The sequence below is a fragment of the Thermobia domestica genome, chromosome 4, assembly GCF_964235325.1.
Source record: "Thermobia domestica chromosome 4, izTheDome1.hap1.1, whole genome shotgun sequence".
In the NCBI taxonomy this organism is placed as follows: domain Eukaryota; kingdom Metazoa; phylum Arthropoda; class Insecta; order Zygentoma; family Lepismatidae; genus Thermobia; species Thermobia domestica.
The window spans coordinates 245,441,426-245,453,260 of NC_137457.1; the positions used below are offsets into that span (position 1 = coordinate 245,441,426).

Sequence of the window (11,835 nt, forward strand, 5' to 3'; positions counted from 1 at the left end):
AAATACAAGTTAGGGACGTAACAAGAAAAAACCCTACAGTGTTAGGGTTCAATCTATCACTTCTTGGTTACGATAGTAGAACAGATCATTTTTGGACAATCCAAGTTATTTTGCTTTGTGATCCCCTTCCACCGCAATATATGTTGCAATAGTGTCGTCTCTGACATTTCTCATCTGAAAAGTCACCCAAGCTTTTCGAGATTTCTAGATGTTACTAGACGCTTAACACAACCTTTTCAACTTTCTGTTACGCGATTAGTTTTGCCGGTTTGATATATAATCACATCAATGCGACGACATCAACTATTTGTCCTCTACGAAGAAGAGAAAGAATGAGAGCATAAGTCAATGGTAGATCCTGCACTTCTCATGCAAGGATCTCATTTACAAACCAAGATCAAGTGGGTATGTGGTGGGAGTGCATCGCGTAAATATTTTTCTCGTGGCGTACTAGAATTTTCTGCCACATTGTGATTGTGCTATTTTTTCAAACGTATTGAATATCACAAATATGCTTATTTTTCCCACAGAGTATAATCGTGAGGCATTAATATGAAGATTTTATTTAATTTCATTTATTAACAGTTACTAATTCCTTGTGTAGTAAGACAACCACACATAACACACCAAAAACTTTTCACCATCTTGATACTGATCAACATATGATGCATTGTTAAAGAATTTTTGTTACTTGTTGAGGTATTGTTCCATACGTTATGAACAAAACCGGCTTTTCTAACGGAATGTCCAAAATTCCTTTACCTTCTGTAGGGAAACCCTTTGCGCCACCACTAAAAGATTCTAAATAATACATTTTAGATAAATCGAATTACAAGTCTAGGCGTTGCGCTCAGTTCTATATACTTTGAAACACGGGACACAAACAGAAGGTCGATATCCTTTGTCACCTGTACCGGAGGATGTACATTTCAATGTGCTAATTTCATTTTGGAGAGGTATGCGAAAATTCTTGAACGTCACCTCCTCAGAGGTATTATAAAAATACTCCCTACTTGAATCCTCAAAACGAGAAACTAAAACTATTCGAACTGAAGAGATGATGTCATTGTGTAAGAAATAATGTGCTTTCTTTACAGAGCAATAAGAAACCACATACTGCCAGCGCTACACGGTCTACCCTCAACAACCTACAGTTTGAATGCTTACTACACACTTTCCAAAATCCTTGAATGTTGACGCTTTAGACTTCCAATTTTTAGTTTACTTGAAGATCCATTAAGTGAGCGATATACGAGGGGAGTCAAAAAAGTAAAGGGACGCTATTTATCGCAAGTGAGCGATATACCAGGAAGATCAAAAAGTAAAGGGACTTGCAATTTCTCGCACTAGTGTTGATAACGCTGCTGGTATCCAGCGTTGAATTTGTGTCGTTTACAACACTTCTGTGCAACGTATCATTCTTATTCCCGAATTAGTCGTTGCAGTTAGCAGGCCGTTACACATGGCAGCTCATTGTCGATCTGCACTAAGAATAATTCACGAGCACATATAAGATTTGGAGGAGTGTCCTACGAACAGGTCACTGTAAATTCCTGAACTATGAAAAGCACCGTTAGAACTTCTACTATTAAAGCAGTTATTAGTTCAGTCGGTGGAACACTAGCCTCCTGATTCAAAAGTTGTGAGTTCGAGTTTAGATCATGTAGAGAAGTTTATTTTTCTGATTGAATTCTTTAAATGGAAATGTTTTTCTGTTCACTTTATCTAGTAGTACTTCATAGAGATGTTTGAATGCTGAAATAAATATAATGGAACATAAGAAAAGAAAAATAAGTTAGATGATTCGTTTAGCAATTTCTAAACATATTTTCATATCTCTAAGACTTTTCTAAAAGTTCAGATTTCTAGATCTCCCTTTCGTTCTTTTACGTGTTTTCTAATTCCTATAGTTCCTTAGTGAATTACATAGATCTTCCAGATGCCATATCTCTTTCTTTCTCTTCTCTCCAAACCAAGTCTGGAGATGAATGTTCTCACAAATAGGCTACAGAGACTATTTTAAAAAGTAAGACAATCTACGCTATCAGTAATAGATGTTGTAGTGTTTAACTTAACATATAAGACAATAAATCGAAAAACTGAGAATACGAATCGTTTCAGAGATGACAGTGCACTGTTGTGTCAGAACTGTTCCATTATTCTCTATATCTACGTTAATTGCCAAGTCAAAATAAAAAGTCTTCAAAATGCAAACTCTTCAATGCAACCTTTCCTTGCGTAGAGTACCTTTCCTTGTGGATGATATAAATACACTTTTGACAATGATGATGCATGTCATATTTTCATATTTTCTTAGTAACAACTGTCGTGCCATACTCAGTAATTATAGAAACAATATACATATTACAACATCTTTTTAAAAATCTGGTCGAAATTCTTGTCTCAAGAGCTTATTTCTCCAAACCATATCAGTTAATCAAATTCTGTCTCTTTGTTACGGGGTAAGTTGATTCTAGGTCTGTTAAACAGCGACTATACTCTAATTGTGAGGATTTCGATAGAGAAAAACTCATTTTTATCTGGATGAATTCTTTTGTGATCTGAAATGAAAAATATGTTATAATCAAAAATGCGAAAAAATTTTGTTTTCAACCATTAAAAATGTTAATTATTTTTTACGTGCAAGTTGTTTCCAGTCCACTCCTAATGACTATATAGTATATAGCATTTGGAAAAGATAGATTTAGTTTAACCGCTATACCTGGTATATGCTCCTTTTGGGTAATGGGTCCCGCTTTAATTTTCGGCGAGCCCACGTTTAATAAGCCGCGATTCTAAAATGTGATGGTAAACTTCAAAAAACAAAGTACCATATTCTTTTTTTAGCATTTTGTCACAATCATCTGCTAGTTTGTTTTCCGTAGCTCAAAGATAGCCATGTTCTTTCTGAAGAAGTGTGATTATTTAATTCTAGGTGTATGACCTTAATATATTTGTTAAATTTTCATATTTTGCCTGAAAACAATTTATTTTATTCATGAAAATGTTCATAAGATACAATTTAGTTATAATTTCTCAATTTCATATTTTCAGGTGACTGGAGATTTTTCAGCAGTTTAGGTAAAGAACTCAAGTAAATGGTTTGTCTAGATAACTAAAAAAAATTGAAGTATTTGCAAAGTTGAAGTATTAGCAGTGATTTACTTTGTTCACAATTTGAAAAGAAATAAAATACAGTCTAAATTGAAAAGAAATAATATTTTTTACCTTAGCCAAATATATTCGTATAATTGTTGTATCGATAAGGATATTTGAGGCGTTGGATGGCAAAGTAGCGTAACTCAATTTTGATACATTGTGACATATTGAGACTTTAAGTAGAATTGATATAAAAAAGGCGGAAAAAGTTGGTTCTTAGTGCTGCCATCGCTTGGCCTATGGCCTGGTTGTTTAACTCTGAGATACGCAACTTTACCATCGAACAGGTTATGGATTCAAGTTCATGGAAAAGACTTTATCTCATTAAAAAAAAAGTTATGCCATCCAAGGTCTCATTTATAATTTTTTAAGATTTCATTATGACGGAATGGACTTTTTATAAATATGTTTCAAACAAAAATATGGAAATTTTAATACAAAAATTTTGACTGGAACTTTTTGTTATTTTCTCTAAGTATGTGATACGAATAAGCATATAATCAGCATTTGCAAATCTATTGAATTACTACCAATAAACGGTATCGTTTGCCCATCAACCCCTCCCGTTTTGACAGATACGGCCGCCAAAGGGAATTCCAACGAAATCACATGGAAATTTGCTTTTATGTATAACGAAAAATCAAACTAATGAAAGACAAGGAAGCGTTAATTGAAGAACTAACGTAAGTCTGTGTTCTGGAATGAAGCATATGTCTGCCACATTTTCTACAATAACATTAGCACATTACCTCCTTGTAAAGAACTGGACGAGATTTTTCTTCTATAACCCACAATAAGACGGAAGTAGAGACATCCTAGGAGGCTGACAACCACTTTGACAATGTTCGTGAAGAATGTTTTGAATCCAGTTTGGATAAATATAAATTCTTGGAAGTCATAGCTAATACCGGTAACTTTGGGAGTGGTAGCAACATTGTATACTGAGTTTACTTTGTTGCTCAAAATCATTAAAGACCCGAAAGATATTGTTGTCAAGCTGTCCGATGTTTATTTTAGAACAAATATGATGGTTACAGATAATCTATGTATTCTTAGATGTGCTTATAAGTAAGAAATAATGTCCGTATACTTAAATCTAATAAATTTCTAAATTAGAACATAACTAATAAATATTTCCAAAGATGCTGCATGTAGCAATCAATTGTCTCATTCAGCAGAAGAAAATCATACGTGTGAGTTAAAGAATAGATTTTCATGTAAAATATTCAATGAAATCACGAAGAAAAAATATTGTTTGAAAATCTAAAACTTAATCCTTCAAGATAATTATGCAATCCATGAAGGACTTCCTCGAAAATACGTTCATGCACAGCAGAGGTAGGCAGCCTCACTCATTTTTGTTCTATCGAGAACAGCCTTTACCTTCACTCATCCTCATTTTGGTAGATGGGGATGAAGGCGAGTGAGTGGGAATGTAAGGGAGTTGATTGAAGGTGAGTGACATTTAGGTGACGACACCAACAATATTTGCGTGTGAGGCCAAGTGAGTGTGAGTGTAAACCAATTAATTGAGGTTCAGTGTAAATGAGGGCGAGAGCATCAGTTATATTTGAGTGTGAGGGTGAGTATGAGCCAAATGATTGAAGGTGAATGTGAGTGAGGGCGAGTGTAAGTGTGAGGGAGTCGAATGAGTGTAAGTGTGACTAAGGGTTAAGAAAAATACCTGTCACAAGAATGAATATCCGAAGGATTATTGTTTGCAAAGATTTTTGTTTGGTAAATGGTGAACTTCAAATAGAACAGTAACTTGGTTGGCGCGGAGAGACGTAATATAAGCATAAGCAGCATAAGCAGCTCCAGTGTACGAATTGACAGGGACTCTGTGACAAAAATGTATCCCTTCTGAAGAAAACATTTCCGTTCCCAACAGGGAAAACTTTTTCCCTCTAGATTTTTTGTCGAATGTTCAGATGTTCATGTAGATAGAAAAGAGAACAAATTATTTTATATGATCAAACTAAAATAGCATTATTATCTGACTTAAAACAAGTTATGAAACATCTACGTTCTCACTCTTTTTGAAGTCGCTATATCACACATTTTGCTTCCTCAAATATTTACTTATTCATGCGAAAAGCATATTCACAAAAGGAAACTGAAGAGGCTCGAAAGAGTGGAAACACATAAATATGATAGAGTAAGCGGGGGTGAAATGCCCAGTGGGAGGAAAATGCTCACCCCCAAAAAACAAAGATACAGGTATGAAGTGGTAACAGTGATATGATTTGGTGAAAGCATAATTCTATGGAAGACGAAGGTCACACCAAAAGACATTGTATGAAGAAATTAAAGGTGTACAGACTGATTTAAATGTGGTAATCACATAATTTGTACTTGGGATGTTTTTTGAACATTTTAAATTTATAAAGAAAGAATACTTACATTAGTGCATTGGGGACTTCAATGCATGTGTGTTGCACAAACTAGGATTCTGATGCAGTAGCGGCCTCCCGCCATTCCATGTAGTGTTGCAAGTTTAATGAACTGAAAATATCATGTTTGATCGGGGTGATCTGCCCATTTGGTGTCGGAGTGAATGGCCCGTGAGCGTTTTACCCCCATGCAGGGTACGTTCACAAAGTTTCAAGACTGGTCTCAAAACAACAAATGTATTATACATTTTTGTACAGCGAACTAAAATTATTCGAAGCATGACCCTTTGGAATCAACACAGCACTGCCAGTGAGTTTTCCATTTTTCATGCGCTCCCTGAAAGTCTTCGCGCGCAAGGCTGTGAAGGGACCTCGTCGAAGCCGATTGGACAGCTGGAATCGTTTTGAATAGCTTCCCTTTCAGGTCTTTCTTGATTCAAGGAAACAGAAAACGTTCCGAGGTCGGGGCTGTAGGTTGCAGGCTGAAGAGTCAAAACCCACCACTGTTCTTTCAATTCCAGGCTGGATCTTTTGTCATTTTTGTTACTTCTCCCAAGATGTCAAAACAAATACTAATGGTGTGAAAAACTTAGCGAAATTTACTTTAGAAGACCTTCCTCAAGACAAATTCTTCCTTTCTCTGGATCGCTACTTTTGGGGTAGTGATGATGTCGATGAAGTTATAGAACTAACTAGAATGTTATTTCAAAAAACAAAAGAAAGAAGTTTAGCTCCTCAGAAGAAACAAAATTACGATATTTTTCTCTAGATATGCTTGGTCACACGGTAAACAAAGAACGTTTGTCAATTTCGAAAATAATTATAAATTTTATTTCTAATTATCAACTTCCAAAAAGAAAGAAACAAGTCATTAAAAAAAGATTAGCTTCTTTTGTTAGTCAATTATCTGAATTTTCGTCAATTAGCTGGAGCTCTGCTTTCATTGTTTAAAAAAGACTCTCGGTTTCGTTGGAAAGAACTTCAAGAAACTAAGAATAAGACCATTTAACAAGACCAAACAAGCCATGTTTAATGAGATATCGGCCAAATTTTCTTCTTTACTTATACTTTGATGCATCCAAGGTAGCGATTTATGGGGTACTAAAACAACCTGAAAATTCTCCCAAGGACACGAATCGTATTCCACTTTGTTATCGTATCGTGCAACGAGTCCCATTGAAAGAAATGTACAGCAATATCAACTCGAATTATTAGCATTATCATATTATTTACGACCATTCAGACATTTTCTTTCTGGGACGCTATTTTTATTTAAATTCAGATGTAATATTTTTCTACCTATGACAAAGAATGCAAGCAAAATTTCTAGATGGATGAAAGAAAGTGAATCTTAGAATTTCACTATATTACATATTAGTGGAACGAGTAACTTAGGAGGAGACACCCTTTCAAGATTTTCTAAACCCCGTACATAGATTTAGCACATGAACATAAAATGAAGCACCAAAAATTGTTTTGACTCACGAAACAGTAAATTCATTTACAATCTTGCATGAACCAAGTTTTGCAACTAAGCAACGTAAATATTTTTCAAAATATTTTGCTTGATTATTTCAAGAAAAGAACATAAATCCTAAAATAGAACGTTAAGCGCTATATTTTACAATTAAAGATGATATTTTATTCAGGAAACCAAAACATCTCAGGGAACAAAATCTTTAGTAGCTGTTCCAACTTCTTGACGTTACAAATTTTTTAAAGCTTGTCACGCCTCTTCATTATCTTCAGCTCATTCAATTTATTCGAAAATGTATGATATGTTAGTAAATGCAGTGTACTTACGAAATCTGAAGAAGTGTACCGGTGCTGTGCCATCAGTGTGTACATGTAAAATATTTGAAAATTTGGGATTTTAAACCATCTACCACCATGTGCCGGTGTTGTGCCATCAGTATGTACATGTAAAATATTTGAAAATTTGGGATCTTAAAGCATCTACCACCATGTGCCGGTGCTGTGCCATCAGTTGTAGCTCAGAATACTTATTCAATGAATGCAACCAAATGGGGATGAAACTGATGCACAACACGGTACTTAACTGTAAAATTGTGGTTGAATTTGAATAAAATTCAGATGTTTCTAATTTGGAAAATGATTAGTTGTAGGAAAGAGGTGAGAGAGAAAGGATGTAATTATGAAATAGGAATGAGCACTAGCCTGATAATTCCAACCAGGCTGGTGTCGACCTGGTCATCTGTAACGATGAAGGGTTTGCCCTGGAGGAACCTGGATATTCTGGTGTTGGCCAACAACTGGAACTCAATCCTGTTGGACTGCTAGGGGCGTCGAATTCTCTCTGTGATACTCTCTGCGAAAATGTCCTTTAGGCTTTCCTCTTACACCTTCATTCCACTAGTCTCAACTGACAAACTCAAAACATGTCTGCAGCGATAAACCAGCAGAATGGTATCCTCGGAACATGGAGCTGGATGTTCTCCAACGGTGCGATCCTTTCCTCTCGTCGATCCTGCACTTTCCTCAACTATGTGTCGAATACCCCTTGTTGTTGTGTCTCCCTTGGTTTTGAGTCGCTGAAGAATGATGACTTTGGAGTTCAAAGAATCGGGAAGTATCAGGCTATGCTTGAAAGTATGCGGAAAGGCAATGAGGAAACTAGTCGAATTTATTAACAAATATGTGTTTACAAAAGCTGTCTGATAATGCACAATCTTGATCAAAGTTTTCTTCCTATAAATTTTCAAGAGTTCATGTTTCTGTCGTTAATGATGTAATTTAATAAAATAATTGAATTTAGCGAATTAAGTTAAGAGTTTACACAATTATCACAAGGTCACTTCACATCTAATACACAGCTACTTCACAGAAGTATATTTATCAAAAGTATCGCGAATGTACTATGTCAGATCTCAAATTCGAAAATTGGATTGATATATGGGACATTTCTTACTTATAATTCGACATCACATTTTCATAGGTCCCATATCGACATTGGCAGAAGTTACTTGTATTCTCCAAATAAAATTTTGAATCATAAATATTTAGTAGTTGTTTTCGGTAGTTGCTAGGTACATAATTGCTTACTCTCATCCTGACATTACAACCAGCACTTTAGCATTCTTTCTTCACTACCAAGTAATTTTAAAGTGTGGGACTTTTTTAAGAAATTGTTTCAGACAAAAATAGTTTACTTACGAGTGGTTTGTTTGAAGAATTGTGTGCTATGATTGAACCCAAAATGTGTTTAGTAAACTTGCAAGGTCACTAAAGTGACGTTATTTGTGAGATTTATTTGAACTTCTTTTTGAATTATAACCGAGATTACTACATCCACTTATTTTAAGTGCCCGGTGTCAATATGAAGATAATGCTATTCATTTACAGCAATTGCAAGAAATCAAGGAAAAGCACAAGAAAACTTGTATTAGCAACATAAAAAGGCGACCAAGTTTTTTTGACAAAAGTCATACATACCTGCATTTAATGATAGGGACAAAATGTCATTATTGGACAGAACAACAAAGAAAAACATGCGAAAACACTCAATGATAAGTTTATTCGTCCAGGCCTAATACAACGTATGGAGAATCCAAATTCATACTATGTTAAGTACAAGACCCGAAGAGGACTTCACAGAGTTAATAGTACAGCTGTACAGCGTCTTAAAAAAACATGGAAAAGAAAACCCGGAAGAGGATGACCCACTTCAAGAATCCGATGATGAGACATCTATCAACACCTGTGCCGAACACGACACCAAGAAGAAGATGAGACAGGAAGATCAACAATGACGAGCATCTGAATAAATTTCCAATCCGAGTAAGGGATGTACTGAAGAAGAAATTATCACCCCTTCTCCACAATGGCATCAATCATAACATCAGTATTTATAAAGGTATTATAGTAGATATGAAAGAAAACGCACTAGCTAACTCAACTAATGAAATTTTAACTCCTCTTGGTGGAGCAGATAAAGGGATACAATACGCCGCAGACCCTGAATTGTACATATTTATTTATTTATTCTTATTTTACATTGCGTAGTTAACAGTAATTATACATTGTCTCACACTTGACCATGCAATGATAATGATTAATAATACAATAATAATAATAAAATATGTATAAAATACGTAAAACACTTTCAACCATACATACATACACACACGCGCGCGCGCGCGCATCTCATCACATGCACACATAGATTACTACAAATAACCACATAATATAGTCACATAATTACATTTAGTGAACAAAAGAAATAAAAGGTAGGAAGTATAAAAATCAGCATTTTCCAGATATTAGTAATCCTTGATACTTATGGATGATCTGCTCTTGATCCCTAATATATTTAACTTTTTCCACAAAATTTTCCAGTTACCAGTGCTGTTCGCTAGATTCGAGGCATATTCCATTTTGGCTTTCCTAATTAAGTGTGTACATCAATTTCGTAAGATTTTATATTTTTTAAAACAGTCATCAACTTGTACTGGATAATCTTTAAGAGATTTCGTGTATTGTCTATAAGAGGAATCGCGTTTAGCCGTTAAATTTAAAATTTCTTTAGTTATCCAAGGAGAAGAAAGTCGCAATACCTTGCGTTTAACGAGTGGAACATGCTTATCAAGTAGTGTTAATATTGCGGTATTAAAGAAATGTAGTTGTTCATCTACAGACGAAAAATTGTAGATTACCTGCCAAGGATTTTTGCCGCATCAAAGAAAAAAGCAGCTTAATTTTTTAAATTCAAGTTTCTATAGAAAATAAGTTTCGACTGTCTCTTCGGAGTATGTATAGAGTAGCAGGCGAACACTAGATCGTGGTACGATATACCTGGAATTGGTAATTGCCCATAGTGAACATTTTTTTGCGGATTATTAGTTAAGATGAGATCGTCTAGTGAATTTGATGTAGCGGTATGGAAAGTGGGATTTAGAGCGTATATTGTCAGATTAAGAAAGGATAAAACATCATGAAATGTTTCTTTTACTGTTCGGCTTCAGCATGTTAAAACCACAGAGAACTAAACAACTTTCATTAAAGTTAAGTGCTGCAATATTTCATCTTGAAAATTTTTAAAATTTGCTTTAGTCGGTCTTATTTATTCCAGAAACTACATGCAATGATAATGTACTCAGTACAGAAGCTGCATCCCTGTGGTGACATATCCAGAATTTTCGTATCAACGTCATATCTCAAATACATACCAACTCCACCGGCGCCTTTTCGCGTTCTGTCACTTCTTACGAACCGATAACCCAGTAACTCATACAGGATACTATTCAAACTTGGCTTTGCCTTTCGCTTGGCTTGGCTTTAAACATTCTTCATTTTGAGAAGAATGTTTAAGTATAGAATCATTAAATCAGGACTGACAAAACTTGTCAATGGTTGTCAATTACTGGCGGTTATGTAATTGTAACATGCAAACGGCGACATTCTAACAAGAAGATTTAACGAGAAACATGTAAGAAATGGTTCAAAGTTACGTTGGACAATGATCTTTTAATAATTATATTTTCCAGTATATCAAGAAGATCACATTTCCTAAAAGGTATGCAGCACGTATTGCATTAGCAACAACCAGGCTTTTCTCGGGAAAAATGTATATGGCATAGAGCGCATTGTATTTTTGAGTATATGATAAATTCATAAGGTGATTGTACAACCATAATTAAGAGCATGTATCAGTGATTTTTGGTGAGGGTCAGTGGCTCAGTGCTAGAGCGCCTGCATGGAGTCCATGGTTCGATCTGCGGCTAAGTAAACTTGAGCTGGACAATAGAACCTCCTGGATTTTCAGGGTGTATTGTTTACTCCCACATTAACATTCCATTAATTCTTCCACCATCATTCACTTGGTGTAATCATTCGTCTCTCTTTGTCTAAAGGGAATAATTGTGGGACGTTAAACTGGAATATTATTCAATTCATTCTCCTATGTCAGCGTTTAAAGATGCGTAAGTCATTACCCTATAAACTCCAATAATAAAGATTGTTTACAGAATGAGACGAGAAAAATCGAGACTAGATGAGAACAGCTTTTGAAGAACTAAGATGAGACGGGAAAACATCATTTAAGAAACGGGATGAGAAACTTTATATGTTTTCCAATTCGGCTTGTTCATGGGACGAGACGACATAAAATATTTATATATACTAAATATTTTTATATATACGGAGGGCCACATCAAGGGCTAAGAGCTACAATTATTTCTTGGCTTCAGCACTCGTGTAGGTGAAGTTGTTAGCACCACGGTCTCCGACCCTTTAATTTTCAAGACTGTCACAAGCTAAGGTGACC

At 35.2% G+C, this 11,835-nt stretch overlaps 1 protein-coding gene across 2 annotated transcripts in view; it reads left to right on the forward strand.

Annotated features, from left to right (window-relative positions):
* LOC145683953 (uncharacterized) overlaps positions 1-3,223 on the forward strand; it is a 318,861-nt gene extending 315,638 nt beyond the window's left edge. For both annotated transcript variants that reach the window (XM_081755667.1, XM_081755668.1), the window contains one exon: positions 3,055-3,223. In XM_081755667.1, coding sequence (XP_081611793.1) covers positions 3,055-3,081 — 27 coding nt within the window. In that variant the 3' untranslated portion in view covers positions 3,082-3,223. The remainder of the gene's footprint in view (positions 1-3,054) is intronic.
* Positions 3,224-11,835: the final 8,612 nt, after the last annotated feature.